General features: G+C 34.9%; 1 protein-coding gene across 1 annotated transcript in view; it reads left to right on the forward strand.

The window, feature by feature from the left end:
* The window catches only part of GPC5 (glypican 5), a 1212227-nt gene that overhangs the window by 966870 nt on the left and 230239 nt on the right, over positions 1 to 15118 (forward strand). Inside the window, exon 7 of the mRNA XM_007952748.1 lies at positions 7164 to 7209. Coding sequence (XP_007950939.1) covers positions 7164 to 7209 — 46 coding nt within the window. The remainder of the gene's footprint in view (positions 1 to 7163; positions 7210 to 15118) is intronic.

Genomic DNA, 15118 nt, shown 5'->3' on the forward strand with positions numbered 1-15118 from the left:
ATAACCACTAATAATCTTTACACACACACACATACACACACACATATATTTTTTTCCTAACCTATCTAAGAATTTTCCCTTCCCTCCACTCCCATCCCTGATAACCAATCATGTATAAACTTTGTACAAAAATTTTGTGTTATCATTTCCTTTGTTGCTATTGTTTTAGCATTTGCTAAATATTACTGCTTGTCCTCTTTTTTATTCTGATGAGAAATTTTATAGTTTTTCTTTGAGGTTATACTGTGATTTATAATTTTCTCCCCAAGTTTAGGACAGTCCATTCTATCTTGCAACACTCTTGTCTTCCTCACCTTTTAGAAGTCCTATAACTACACTATTTTTAGTTTTTATCAAAACAAAATGAATAAAGCCTAAGATTCATGTGGGATACCATCAAAAGGAACACCGTACATGTAATTGAAGAGAAAAATAAAGTTTTCTTGGAAGAGAAGATGCCTGATATGATGAAAGATGAGAATATATCCATTGAGGAACTCCATCAAACCCCAAACAGGATAGACCCCTAAAAGAAAATCATCAAAAAGTATCATCATCAAACTCACCAAAACCAAAGACAAAGAAAGAGTCTTGAAAGTAGCACAGGCAAAGGGCAACCAAGAAGACTAATCTTGGATTTCTCGACAGAAACATGCAGGCAAGAAGGCAATGGGATGATATATATATATATACATATATATATATATAGACTTGAAAGAGAAAAATTTCCAACCCAGCAAAATTGTTCCTCAAGTGTAATGGTGAATTTAGGAGATTTCCAGATATGCAGAAACTAAAAGAATTGGTTGAAACCAGATCAACCTTACAACAGATACTAAAGGGAGTCCTTTGGACAGAGAACCAATAATAGCAAACAACAACCACCATTAAAACACATGATGACATAAACTAGAAACCAACCCAGTTATTGAAGTATCCAAAGTAAAATAAGCTTACAAGATTATAAACATGGAACCAAAGACATCAATTGGCATTTGAAACACTGGTGGCATAGCCTTCAGCCTCACAGCAACACTCAAGCTACCACAGTAGGACAAACTGACAGACAAGTTTGTTCCCCCTAGCTGTTCTAAACTGCTCTGCTCATTTCCTGGTCTCTCCCACCCTGCTCACTTACCTGGCCTGCCCCTGGGGCAAACAGCCATCTTCTGCTGATCTCAGGCTTGTTTACTGTGGTCTCTGCCTGAGGGTGGCTCCACACATGCAAATACCATGTACCATTAGAGAGATGCAAATCAAAAAAACCATGAAATATCATCTCACTCCAGCATTAATAACAAATTTCTACAATACAGAAAATAACAAATTCTTTCAAGGGTGTGGAGAAATTGGGAATCTCAGACATTGCTGGTGTGACTGTAAAAATGATACAACCACTGTGGAAATTGGTATGGCGATTCCTTGATATATCTTTTTCCAACCTTTGATTTTTAGTCCTTTTTTGTCTTTGTCTCTAAGGTGTGTCTCTTGTAGACAGCATATTGATGGGTTATATTTTCTTATCCAGTCTGCAACTCTCCGTCTCTTGAGTGATGTATTTAATCCATTGACAATCAGTGTAATTATCAACAAGTATGAATTTGTAGCTGTCATTTTATTATTTTTTTCATGGTGACCTTTGTTTCTTTATTCCATAAAATTTTCTGTGCTGAGCTCATCATGTTTTTGAATCATATTATCATTTCCTTTGTTGCTATTGTTTTAGCATTTGCTAAATATTACTGCTTGTCCTCTTTTTTATTCTGATGTGAAATTTTGTAATTTTTCTTTGAGGTTATGCAGTGATTTATAGTTTTCTCTCCAAGTTTAGGACACTCCATTCTATCTTGCAACACTCTTGTCTTCCTCACCTTTTAGAAGTCCTATAACTACACTATTTTTTCACTCTCTTTGGTTTATAGTCATTCACATTTACCAATTCACGTCTCTGTGTCTCTGTTTACAATCTTGCAAACTTATTTCACTTCGGATACTTCCATAGCTATGTTGGTTTCTGGCTTTTGTCATCTTGTGTATTAATGATTGGTTGTTGTTTGCTATTGTTTGTTCTCTGTTCAAAGGACTCCCTTTAGTATCTCTTGTAATTTTGGTCTGGTTTTAACAAATTCCCTTAATTCTGCTTATCTGGAAATCTCCTAATTTCATCATCATATTTGAGGGACAGTTTTGCTGGGTATATAACTCTTGGTTGGAAATTTTTATCTTTCAGGGTTTTATATATACCAGCCATTGCTTTTTGCTTGCTTGGTTTCTGCCAAGAAATAGAGCTTATTCTTATTGCTTGTCCCTATGTAAGTAACTTTTTTTGTTTTTCCTGTGATGCTTTCAGGATTCTTTGTCTTTGGTTTTGATGAGTTTGATGATGATATGTCTTGGTGATTTTCTTTTGGGATCTATTCTGATTGGGGTTCATTGGACTTCCTGAATGGATATATTCTCATCTCTCATCATATCAGGGACGTTCTCTTCCAACAAACCTTGTACAATTTTCTCAGTGGTTTTATTTTTCTCTTCCTGTTCTGGAATTCCGATTACATGTAGGTTATTCCTTTTGATGACATCCCACATGAAACTTAGGCTTTCTTCACTTTGTTATGATCTTTTTTTGATTGTTCCCTTTCCAAACAAATATTCAGGTATTTGTCTTCAATCTCATTAATTCTGCCTTCCATTGATTTGATTCTACTTCTTTACCCTTTCAATGTATTATCTATTTCTGAAAATTTAGTACTAATTTTCTTGATTCCTATCTGTAGATTTTGTATCATTTCTAATTTTTCATTTATTTTGTCATTTTATTCTCATATTTTCTTTCTAAATTGTTCTAGGATTTTGTCTGTTTTCCTTTATTTTGTCAGTGTTTTCCTTGATCTGTCTCTCAATCCTTTGAAGGTACCTAAATATAATTCTTTTGAATTGCTTATCAGGATGTTCCAATGCTGCTGCTTTTTCAAGGATGTGTTCCGGGTCTTATCTTGCTCCCTTGTTTCTTTCATTTTCTCTTGCTTCTTCATGTGGACTGTGATGGTCTGTTGCCTCCGAGACATTGTGATGTTGTTTTATTTAGATCTCTGTTAACTGTTTGTGAAGAGCAGTTAAGGTTGAGTCAGGCTTTTCTTGGTAGTCGTTTATCATTGGCCAGTTGGTAGAGAAGGAAGTGGTAGCTCTCACTCGGTAAGTGGAGCTTCAAGAAGTGTGGGTGTGGTTGCGTTGTATGGGAACAGTTGCTGTCTCCCACTCCATAAGCAAAACAACGATCAAAAAACCATAAAAATAAAAAGTAAAAGCAAGAAGACAGAAAACACAACACAGAAACACACAGAAGCCATCACCAAAAAAAGAAATAAACAACAACAATAACAAAAAACCCTCAGTATTTTGGGAGGGGGCAATAAGAGAAAAGAGGTAGAGTAGGAGAATAATGAAGAAATAAATTGGAAAAATGCAAAAAGAAAAACAAGATACGGGGTTAACCACAAGAAAGAACAAAATGGGAACCAGGAACAGGGAAAAGAGAAGAAGCTGAAAACTAGAACCTAGGAAGGGAAAAAGAAAGAATAATAATAAAGAGGATGAACAAAATAATAATAATAGTAGTAATTTTAAAACAGACAAAAACAAACAAACCAAAAAAAAAAAATTCTGGGCAGGATGGGCAGTGTACCCAGGCTTTGTTAGAGCACACAGACTGGAATGGAATTCCTGCTATCCCAGAAGGTAGGTGGGAGTGAGGGATGGCCGCACCTCCATTCAACAAGAGAGTGGGGGATATAAGAGTAACAAGGGGAATATCATACCTTTCCAGTCGTTCATGTCTGGAATGTCCTTGCATTTCCTGGCAAGGGGAACCTATTCTTAAGTCCCTAGAATCTGAGAGAATGTTGTTGCTTTAAATATCCAAAATTGTCCAACTGCTTGTAAAAATTGAAAATGGCTGTGCCCTCTGAACAGGCAAAATTCCACACCTCATCCTGTCTCAATTTTCGCTGTTTCCCCTTTTATTCACCAGCCACCAATACAATCCTCCATACAGGCCCTGGCTAGCAGGGCTGACTTTTAGGTTAATTCTTAGCTCCTAACACCACTTGGCAAAATCCAAGCTGTCTGTGCCATCAAGATCACTGACAGACCCCAGCTCCGTGTATCTCCTCTTTTGGTGTTTTCACGTGGGTTCTTCTACTAGTTGGAGTTTAGTCCATTTGTGTATCCTTCCTTCCAAAGCTCAGGGCTCCAGAATTATCTTCTCTATTTGTGTTAATTGGTATCTCTTTTCTCTGTTGAAGAGGGTCTGTGTAGTTTGTCTGCCTATTCTGCCATCTTACCACTCATGTGTTCTATCTCTTCTTGAAAGTTGTGTATTAAAGTCTCCTGCTATTACTGTGGAGTCATCTTTTTGTTTTTTCAATTCTGTTAGTCTGTTTTATGAAGTGTGGAGCTCTTTCATTGGGTGCGTAACTATTTGTGATAGTTATGTCCTCTTGTACAATTGATCCTTTAATCATTATATAATGTCCTTCCTTGTCTATTATGGTCGTTTTGTCTTAAAATCTATTTCATCAGAAATTATTGCCACTTCTGCTCTCTTTTGGTTGCCATTTGCTTGGTATCTCTTTTTCTGTCCTTTGACTTTTAGTCCATTTTTTGTCTTTGTGTCTAAGATGAATCTCTTGTAGACAACATATTGATGGTCATGTTTTCTTACCCAGTCTGCAACTCTCCGTCTCTTGACTGGTGCATTTAACCCATTTACATTCAGTGTAATTATAAACAAGTATGAATTTACTGATGTCATTTTGTTAGGTATTTTTTATGGTGCTGCTGATTTCTTTGTTCTATATAATTTTCTGTGCTGAGCTCATTTTTTTAATGAATCATGTTATTATTTCCTTCATTGCTATTGTTTTAATATTTACTAAATATTTTTGCTTGTCCTCTTTTTTCATTTTGATATGAAGGTTTATTATTTTTCTTTGAGATTATCCTGTGATTTATAATGTTCTTCCTATGTTTAAAGCAGTGTGTTCTATCTCACAATTGTCTAGACTTCTTCACCATTTAGAAGTTCTGTAACTACACTATATATTCCCTCTTTTTGGACTGTAGTAGTCTTCATTTGCCAATTGATGGTTGATTTCCTGTTTACAGTTTGTAAGCTTATTTTACTTTGGATACTTCTATTATTGGGTTGGTTTGGGGGTTATGTCATCATGTGTGTTAATCATCAGTTGTCATTTGTTGTTGGTTCTCTCTGAAGGACTGCCTTTATCATCTCTTGTAAGGTTGATCTGGTTTAACAAATTCCTTTAATTTCTGCTTATTTGGAAATATCCTAATTTCTTCATATTTGAGGGACAATTTTGTTGGGTATATAATTCTTGGTTGGGGATTTTTTCTTTTAGGGTTTTATATATATCATCCCTTTGTCTTCTTGACTGCATGGTTTCTCTTGAGAAATGGAGCTTTGTCTTATTAGTTTCCCTTCATAGTTAACTTTTCATTTTTCACATGCTGCTTTCAGGATTCTTTCTTTGTCTTTGGTTTTAGTGAGTTTGATGATGATATGTCTTGGTGATTTTCTTTTGGGGTCTATCCTGTTTGGGGTTTGTTGAACTTCTTAAATGGATATATTCTCATCTTCCATCAGATTAGGGAAATTCTCTTTGAACAAATCTCTGACAATTTTCTCTGTGGATTTATCTGTCTCTTCCTGTTTTGGAAGTCTTGTTACACATAGGTTATTCCTCTTGATGATATCCCACATGAATCTTAGGCTTTCTTCATTTTGTTTTGATTTTTTTTCTGATTGATCCCTTAGCAAAGTAGAATAGAGGTATTTGTCTTCAATCTCATTAATCCTGTCTTCCAATGATTCAATTCTACTCTTTTTTTTTTTTTTTCCATGCAATGTGTTGTATATTTCTGAAATCCTTGTATTAACCTTTTGGATTTCTATTTGTTGTTTTTGTATCATTTCTAATTTTTTATTTTGACAATTGGTGCTTTTGTTGTTTTCCTAAATTGTTCTAGAGGTTTTTTTTTCTGTGTTTCTTTAATTTGTCATTATTTCCTTTGATCTTGTCAATGTTTTCCTTGATCTCTCAGTCTATGGAAGGTTCCAAAATATAATTATTTTGAGTTCCTTATCATGGAGTTGCAATGCTGCTTCTTCTTCAGGGATGTTTTCTGGGTTTGTATCCCAGTCCCTTGTTTCTAGTACTTTATATTGCTTCTTTGTGTGATCTGTGATGTTGTTTTGTCTCTGAGACATTGTGGTGTTGTTGAATTTATGTTTGATTTGTGGTTGTATATTGTGATTCCCCCAAAGTTTTTTTTTTCCTTTATTTTGTTTTGATATATTGATGTGAATGATACTGTGCTCCTCTGTTCACTAATTGTTAGCACACAGGCACTCATCATCTGTCTCCTAGTGGGTGTGATAAAGAATGAGAGTTTGTGCACAGATTTCTGTTAGCTGTCCATAGGAGCAGATGAGGGTGAGTCAAGCTGGTTTTGGCCACCATCTATCATTGGTCATTTGGTGCAAAAGCAAGTGGTGGCCCTTGCTCAGTGGTTGCAGTGGCAGGAAGGGCAGATATGGTTGAGTTGTGTAGGAATTCTTGCTGTCTCTCACTCAGCTACAACACACACAAATAAAAAGTAACAAAAATAAAATAAAAACAAGAGAACAAACAAACAAACAAAAAACCCCTCAAATTGCATAACCAAACAGGAACAATTAAAAAAAAAAAGAAATGCAATAAATGAGAAGAAATTTTTAAAAAATATACTGAAAAAAGGTTATAAGAAAGATAATAAGAAAATAGAGGGAAAAGAGCTACAACAACTGGGGAGGGAAGTATAAGAGAAAAAGTTGAAGAATGAAAGACTAGTAAAGAAAAAAATGAGAAAACTGCAAAAAATAAAAACAAGGGGTGGGGAGAACCAAAAGAAAGAAAGAAAAGGGAACCAGCAAAGGAAGAGAAAAATGAAAAATAAAAAAAAATAAATAAATAAAGGAAGAAGATGAAAAGAGTAATTTAAAAGCAAGCAGACAAAAACCAATTGTCGGGGGGTGGGACACAGCACTCAGACTCTGTCAGGGCAAAGACCAGGATGGAATTCTGGCTGGTTAAGAAGGTGAGTGAAGGCAGAGGATGGCCACCCCTCTGTTCACCAAGAGGGTATGGGGTATAAGAGTACCAAGGGGAATAGTGAACATTTCTAATTGTCAGTCTCCAGTCTGGTTACCCGTGCTGTCTTCGGCAAGGGGAGCCTATTCTTAGGTTTCTGTCCAGGTAACAATGCTACTTGCACATATTCAAAATGGCCATGTCTACCACTTTCAAATATTCCAAATGGCTGCACCCTCAAGACAGCCACTGGTATTCCACAGGTCTCTTCTTCACTGTTTTCCTTTCTGGTTGTCAAACATCAACGCAGTCCTTACACTTGTAGTCCTTAATGAGCAGAGCTGATTCTTAGGTTGTTGTCAGGAAGTGTTCAAAATGGCTGTATCCCTAGTAGAGCCAGCAATCCACAGTCCCATTTGTCTCCTTACTTACTGTTTTCATTCAGGTTTTCCACTAGTTGGTATTTAATCTCCTTCTTTATCCTTGCCTTCAAAGCTCAGGTTCCAGGATTGTGTTCTCTTGATTTTGATTGGTGTCTCATTGCTTTGTTGCAGAGGGTCTGTGTAGCTTATCTGCATATTCCACCATTTTGCCAGAACCTGAAGTGTTTTTTTTGGTTTTTTTTTTAAATCTTAATGACTTAACTCTCAAAATTATCCTATGAGATGATATGATTATACCCATTGTACAGATTTTTAAAAAAATGGCTTAAGAAATTTAATTTATCCAAGGACATATATCTTATAATGGTCTAGGTCTATGCTTATGTCTGACTCTAAAGCCTATGCTCATAAGCAACAAAATATAATGCTTAAATGAATTAATGAATGAGTATTTTTAGTTTCACAGAGAGGGTCATGTTTTCTCACCTTCTTTGATTTGGTTGTTTCACATTTCTGTGAATCCATCCATTTCTTCTTAGCTCTGGTGATGGTGATGTAGTACCTAAAGCATTTGACTGCTAATCAGAAGGTTAATGGCTCAACCCATCAGCTACTCCTCGGAAGTAAGACTAGAAAATCTACTTCCGTAGAGATACTGCCTTGGAAACCCAAGTAGGGATCACTTGGAGTCAGGACCAACTTGATGGCAGTGAGTTAGATGTCTTATAAACAACTTAATTTTTGGTTAATGTATACTGGATTTTAAAATTTCAGTATTGGTGTTGGTAATCTATCCAGATCCAGAAAGAAATATTAATGACACAAATGTCTTCATTTATTTCCAATTAGTATATGGTTTCCCATAGTAACTGGGTTTGGTCATGATTGAGATCGCTCTTCTTTCATCCCCCAGCGCTTTTAACTGAATGTAATGCCTCTCCACTTTCTCTTTCAGTTTAGTCTTCAAAAATCAACAAGATCTAAGATAAATTTTCTTAACATGTGAAATGTTTCCTTTCTTATCTACTACTGTTTAAAACTTCAGCAGCATGCAATATTATTACTGTTTCTTCTTTTTAGGGTAGTATTAATAAGATTCTTGCTTCAGGTAAAATTATCTTTTTTTTTTTTTCTCACCTTCAAATAAGTGTTTCTCTATTTTAAGTACTTATGAGACAAAACTGTCCAGACATATTTCATATGGTCCAATGCATACTTATCAGTGAATTTTTTCCTCTTACCTCAAGAGATTTAACCTGCTGTAATATACATAAATCATACATCTATTGCATTAGAAAAGAACCTAATACCTTTATATATGTTATGGTTGTGCGTATAAAACTTATAATTGTGAACATTAGCATTTCATTTTCACAAAACAGCTGCCAGTTTATGATCCCTTGGGATTTTATTAAAGTTTTGAGTAGAGTTGAAAGTCATCATGCTTGCTCAGATCTATTCCCTGTCATCATCCATCAGAACCATCCTTTCTAAAATGATACCTTCAGTGGCAAAGGTATTTAGGAAGTTATCTCTAGCATTCCTGTGGTACTGTCCTTGCTATGTCTTGCTTCTTTTTTTCCCCATAAAGTCCCTTGTGGCCGGAATATGGCTTCCACACTTCATTATTTATCTGCCCTCTGTATTATATTTGATTTTTAAAATAAACTCTAATATGTTTCTTAGCAATTTATTTTATGACAGTTTTTCCCAGGGCTTCATGGGGCTCAAGAATAAAAGACAGAGAAAAATCTTCTAAAATTATTATTATTTTTGTTCTCTCCTCCTCCACCCTCAACCCCTAAAACACTTCATCATGCATAAAGAAAGAAAAAAAATCATAAAGAAAAAAATAACTGCCTAGGTGGTTGTTATTTCCCCCTGTCCTTCTTCATCTCAGTTAATGGAGAAAGTCCAACATGTTGTCTGGTGCTCCTAAGCAGATGAGAGAGACCACTGGTAAATAACCCCAGAATTACAGACAGAAAGTGGTGAGTAAAGTTGACTCCAAAGGTGGCTTGATTTTGGTTTCTTGTCCTCAGGTCATGTAATCAAATGGAAAAAATGAAAATCAGGAGTTTCGGGTGTTGGGCCAATTGAATCCACACATGCTCCGTCTGGGTGCAGGAAGAGTTGCCTTGAACTTCTTCTATCTAAGAGGCTCTTCATCCTTTTTTGCATAGTTTCTGCATCCCAATCATTTGGTTGGTTTTTATTTATTATTATAGATAACTGTCCTTTTATATAAACCATAGCTGCATACTATGCTTCATATTTTAGCTAATGCATTATTTCTACATCAGGAAGTTTACAATATAAACTAATATTATGTAAATATTAATATGAATATACACATATACATGGGGCCCATGTGGTACAAATGGTTAATGCACTTGACTATTAACCAAAAATTGGAGGTTCAGGACTAGCCAGAGGCTCCTAAGAATGACCTGGCAATCTTCAAAAAATCAGCCATGGCAAACTCTACAGAACACAGATCTGCTCTGACATACGTAGAATCGCTGTTAAGTTGGAATCAACTCAATGGCAACTGGTTTATACATGTGTTGTTGTTATGTGCCATCGAGTCGGACCTGACTCATAGCGACCCCTCTTTGGGTTTCCGAGGCAGTATCACTATGGAAGTAGATTGCCCCATCTTCCTTCCGAGAAGTGGCTGGTGGGTTTGAACTGCCAGCCTTCTGGTTAGCAGTCAAGTGCCTTAGCCACTATGCTACCCAAGCATAGTGGTTTATACATATACATATGTATACATATATGTATGGTTTATACATATACACACACAAACAACTATTGTGTAAACAACAGAGAAAGCACCAGCATCAAAATGCTTTTTCTGAATTTCATGTTTTTTTGACTGGTTTGAATCAAGAAATAATTTTAAGAAAACTGCTGCAATAAAATCCTTCTTCACAGACATATTTGGATGATCTCAAATTATGTCAACATTTCCACAGCATTTCTGATCACAAGGTAGAGTCACACCAAAAATTATTTGTAGAAAAGGACAAAGAGTGGAAGTTGTTTTCCGGATATACCTAACTTTCCCTCTCTTAAAATTTTTCTAAAGTCCTTGTTCTCCTATAAAATAGTGTATATTATTGTGGTAATTTTTAAATCAAATATGTTGTTCATAATACTAATACTCAAATTATTAAAAATGATTTATTTTCCATTCTTTTTATATAAACCTTTCTATATGTGTACAGATCATGAAAACATATGTATTAGATTGTAAATTCTAAAGTCTAGAACCAGACTGACTTAAAAAAAAAAAAAATGCTTGGAGATAAAAGAGAGTTCTCCACATCACCTCTAAAGTAAATATAGACTATTTTAAAAGTATCTTTTTCTCTCTCTCTTTGTGTGTGTATGTGTGTGTTTAGCATTGCATCAAGCTAAATGAATATTTAATTAATTAACAAAATATAGATTTTACAGGGTCTGAAAGATCATAGAGGTAATGAGGTCCAACTGCCTCACAAAAAACAGTGTTCTATTTTATAAGCAAATTATATTGATACTTCCTTTTTCATGAGCACACCTGCTCTGAGGGTTATAAAATCACAAGATAGAATGAGGATATAGTATTTAAAAGTTAATTTTTGTAAGGATTAACACAAAATTATTTTCATTAAAAATCAATGCTAATATATGTCAGACTATATTTCTGGAGCTGAATTAGTAAAACTATTTGGTATCCATAACAAAGATTCCTTCTGTTAACATGTTTCAGAACTACGTGACCAAAGAGGATCAGATCACATGATGCATTTTTATTGCCATGTGTTTGTAATAATTTTGATAATTTAAATTATTTTACATATTTATTTGAATTTTCAGTGTCAATCTTCACAACTGGTTCTAAGCCTTTCAGGAACTTGAGCAGAGATGCTAGGATTTCCCAGTCATCAAATGAATTAAATTGTAGTATAGGCTTTTGTTGAAATCAAAGATTCACACAAAGGTGACTGAGAGTCTTATCTCTGGTATTTTTATCTCCCATATTAATAAACACAACATGGAAGATATTCCCTGGGAATATTCCCTGAAAAGAAAAAGGAAAATAAGGAGTTATAGAGTTGTGTGATAGAGAAAGTTTATTGGTAGTTTCAAATTCTACACATGCCTTTTTTTTTTTTTTTTTAGCTAAAAGTCACACTCATCATACTTCTTCAGGAATTAGGCATAGTATATTAATACCACACATTGTACTGTGCTTAAAATACATAGATTAATTTCAGTAATGTTTTGTGATATCATCAAATTTCATTTTGAAAATGTGTCTGGAAAGGTGTTGATATTAAGACTATTATATTTATTTAACAGTTTGAGGGACTGACTCTCAATATCTGTAATTAATCTTTGAATGTTCCACAACTGTACAAACTCCTTTCAAGGGAATGTTTACAATTTCTCTTGGCACATGCACTAAACTCACCAATTCATTGAATAATGCCATAAATCAATTAAAGCAGTGAAGGATTTTGTACCCAAATTCTTCAGTAAGAAATACATGTAAATTCAACACTAAGCACAAGTTCAGTGGCCCTTCCTAAAATCCCTACCTAAATTACCATTATCCCTTATTCCTCTCACATAAAATACTATAAAAATAGACACAACTAAGAAGAAATAAGAATGTAAGTGGACTAATTCTCCAAGTGAAAAATAATAAATTGTCAATAATAGTAGACCTCAATGTGAACAGAAAAAACAGTCACATAGCAGATTCTCAATAGCCAAAAATGTTTGATGACTTTCTATTAAAAATCTCATTTCAAAACCTCACATTATATGATGATTAACATTTGAAAAATATCTTACGCTTGCTTGTATTTGAGGGGAAAATCTCCCTAGAAAAAGAGATGAACTTGTATGACTCATTAACTCAGTCGAATTGCTGTAACTCATAAACCTGGTATAAGGAAATTGTTTAATATTGAAACAGCATGTCCAGGTGTTGAAATATCATATAGCATATGGAGCTCAGTAATTGGACTCAAAAGTTATCTATTAGATCACTTACATTTGTGTTAGAATCTTGTACTTCTGTGGGGAAGGACAAAGTAGTACTTGAATTGCCCCTAGGTTAAATAATATTCTTTTGACTTCAGGTGACCATCTCCTAAACTAATGTCTTATTGTTGAATTCATTGTGTTTTCTTTGATGTAGAATTTAAAGGGTATTTGTTCTGGCTAGTTTTACTGTACTATTTATTATGAGCTTTATTTGGCTTTAAATTTCAGGCTAACATCTGCTTTTTTTTTTTCTGGTTTGTATTTTGTTTGCATTTTCATACCAAAGATTGCTACCTTAAAACAAAGTTCACTTACAATTCAAACTTGCCACTTTAGTAACCTCTGTGAACATCATCAGTGAGGGTTGTACAGGGTAGAAAAGAGAAAAACAAAGCAAAATAACTAAATCTAGTTATCAAACTGCTATAATAAAACAACAAAATAAAAACTCCTTTAAAAAGAGGTGGTGTTTGTCCTGGAACTTGGTGTATAAGAAATATGTCCAGCAGAGGCAGAAAGTCTAGGTTAAAGTCTTGAGTCAAATCCCATAGTTTGGTAGTGAGAAATTCATACACAGAATAGGTCTGGATTTGACTGTATTAGTTCCCTGAATATTGATTCATTAATGCAACTGTTCATTAGAATTACCTGTTTTGTCTTGTTTTATTTAATTCTTATTTATGACTTTCACTCAAAACTCTTCAACCCAAATCTCCTCATATAGTCTAGAAATCTTTATCTCTATCAATTTACCCCAGGATTTTTTTTTATTTAGCTCAGCATCAGCATTTGGAAATCATTATGAGTCAATAGTTAGATTGAATTAATAAGTCATCTTTTTGAAAAAAGGAAAAAGAAAGGAGAAGATAATGTTGTTTGAACCTCTATACTATAATGGGCATATGCTAAATAGTTTACACGCAGCATGTCATCTAGTTCTCAAAACTGATGTTAAATGGCATGCACATAGACATAGATTGCAAACAACCTCTGAGCTTGTGTTTAACCTATGCTGTCAGATCTATTCCTTGACTTTCTTCTGCCCTGCTCTCTGTCAGTGGAGGACGGAGTGTTACCTCAGGCTTCATAATCCAGTCTGCTACAGAAAGGAGGAAGGTAGCCAACAGGCTATTTCTCTCATTTCTGCCTTGGGCACCTCTGAGTACTGCTGCATCTAAATTAACCTTCAGGGCTCCAGCTTCCTCTGGGCAGGCCTAGTGTGTCCAGCTTTTAATAGGTGACCCCAGCACCTAAATTCCGGTAACTCTGTGTCCTTTATCTGTCCCTCCAGCTTAGACAAGATAGCCATTTCCCAAGCTATTCATCTGTAGGTTGAGTCACCATCTGTTTGATTTTCCATTTTTCTTTCACCGTGTAACTAGTTCCCTGGACTAAATTTCCTTTGCTTAAAACATTTAGAATGGTTTCTGTTTTCGTAGATGGATTCTGACTGATATAATATCAAACATCAACTTGAAGTTTCCACAGGGATGTAGTAAAACAGATGAGGTATGCCTGTCTCCATCACATTATATATCAAATGTGACAAGCTTCAAACACCCTAATACAGTTTATAGAAAATTAACCATGAATCCCTTGTTTACAACAGAAAGAAAAATACTAGGGAAATTGGTTGGAACCATAGATTATGGACCATGGCAGAGAGTGGAAAATGAAACATACCTCTAGAGAAACTTCACTAAAACTAGAAATACATTCAATTTAAACATTAAACATAAACAAGCAAATAGGATTTTTCTGATAGAACAGCATGATAGTAGCAAGGATAATGAACAGCAAAAAAACAAATGTATTATTTGACATTTTGGCAAGATTTATATAATGAAAAAAAATGAAATCATTCAGCATATATCTAGAGAAAATTGATGTCTTCAGCTAGACACTCCATTAATTTCCTGTTACTACACTTACAAACCTACCTATGTTCCCCTCATCCTCTCCTTCTATAGCATTGGAGGTGATACTCCCTCTTTCCTTCATGTCCATCTCTTTATTTATTCTAGATCCTATCCCCTTCTCAGTGACCTGAAACTCATTTCAAACAACAAGCAAACACAAATTCTCTCCCCTCTACTCCTTCCTCTCCCTGACCCCCTCACCCTCACACATGCATCCAGGTTCAGTTATGGTCATTTATTTCCTCCCAAGACAAAATTAATGAAAGTGTTTTCTCAAGTATTGTCTTATCCCATAATCAAATGTCTATAATCAGGTTTCTGCTCTATAATTCCACCAAAACTACTTTCATTAAGGTTATCAGTGACTCTATTGCCAATAAAACAAACTCACTCTAACTAATGGACATTCTTAGCATTCATTTTCCAATGTCTCTCATCAGATTTTGGCCCTTCTGTTGACTTCTAGCACATTCTTTTCTCTTATATCTTTAACACCAGTTTCCTTTTCTGGTCACTTCTTACTCATTTTGGCTGTGACCAAGTAATGACCATAACCTTGCCCCTTGTCAGCTCTACTATACACCTGGGAATTCTGATCATTCACATGAACTTATAGGCCCAT

The sequence above is a fragment of the Orycteropus afer genome, unplaced genomic scaffold (genome assembly GCF_000298275.1).
Source record: "Orycteropus afer afer isolate SDZICR_OR568_19922 unplaced genomic scaffold, OryAfe1.0 scaffold00357, whole genome shotgun sequence".
NCBI classification, from domain to species: Eukaryota; Metazoa; Chordata; class Mammalia; order Tubulidentata; family Orycteropodidae; genus Orycteropus; species Orycteropus afer.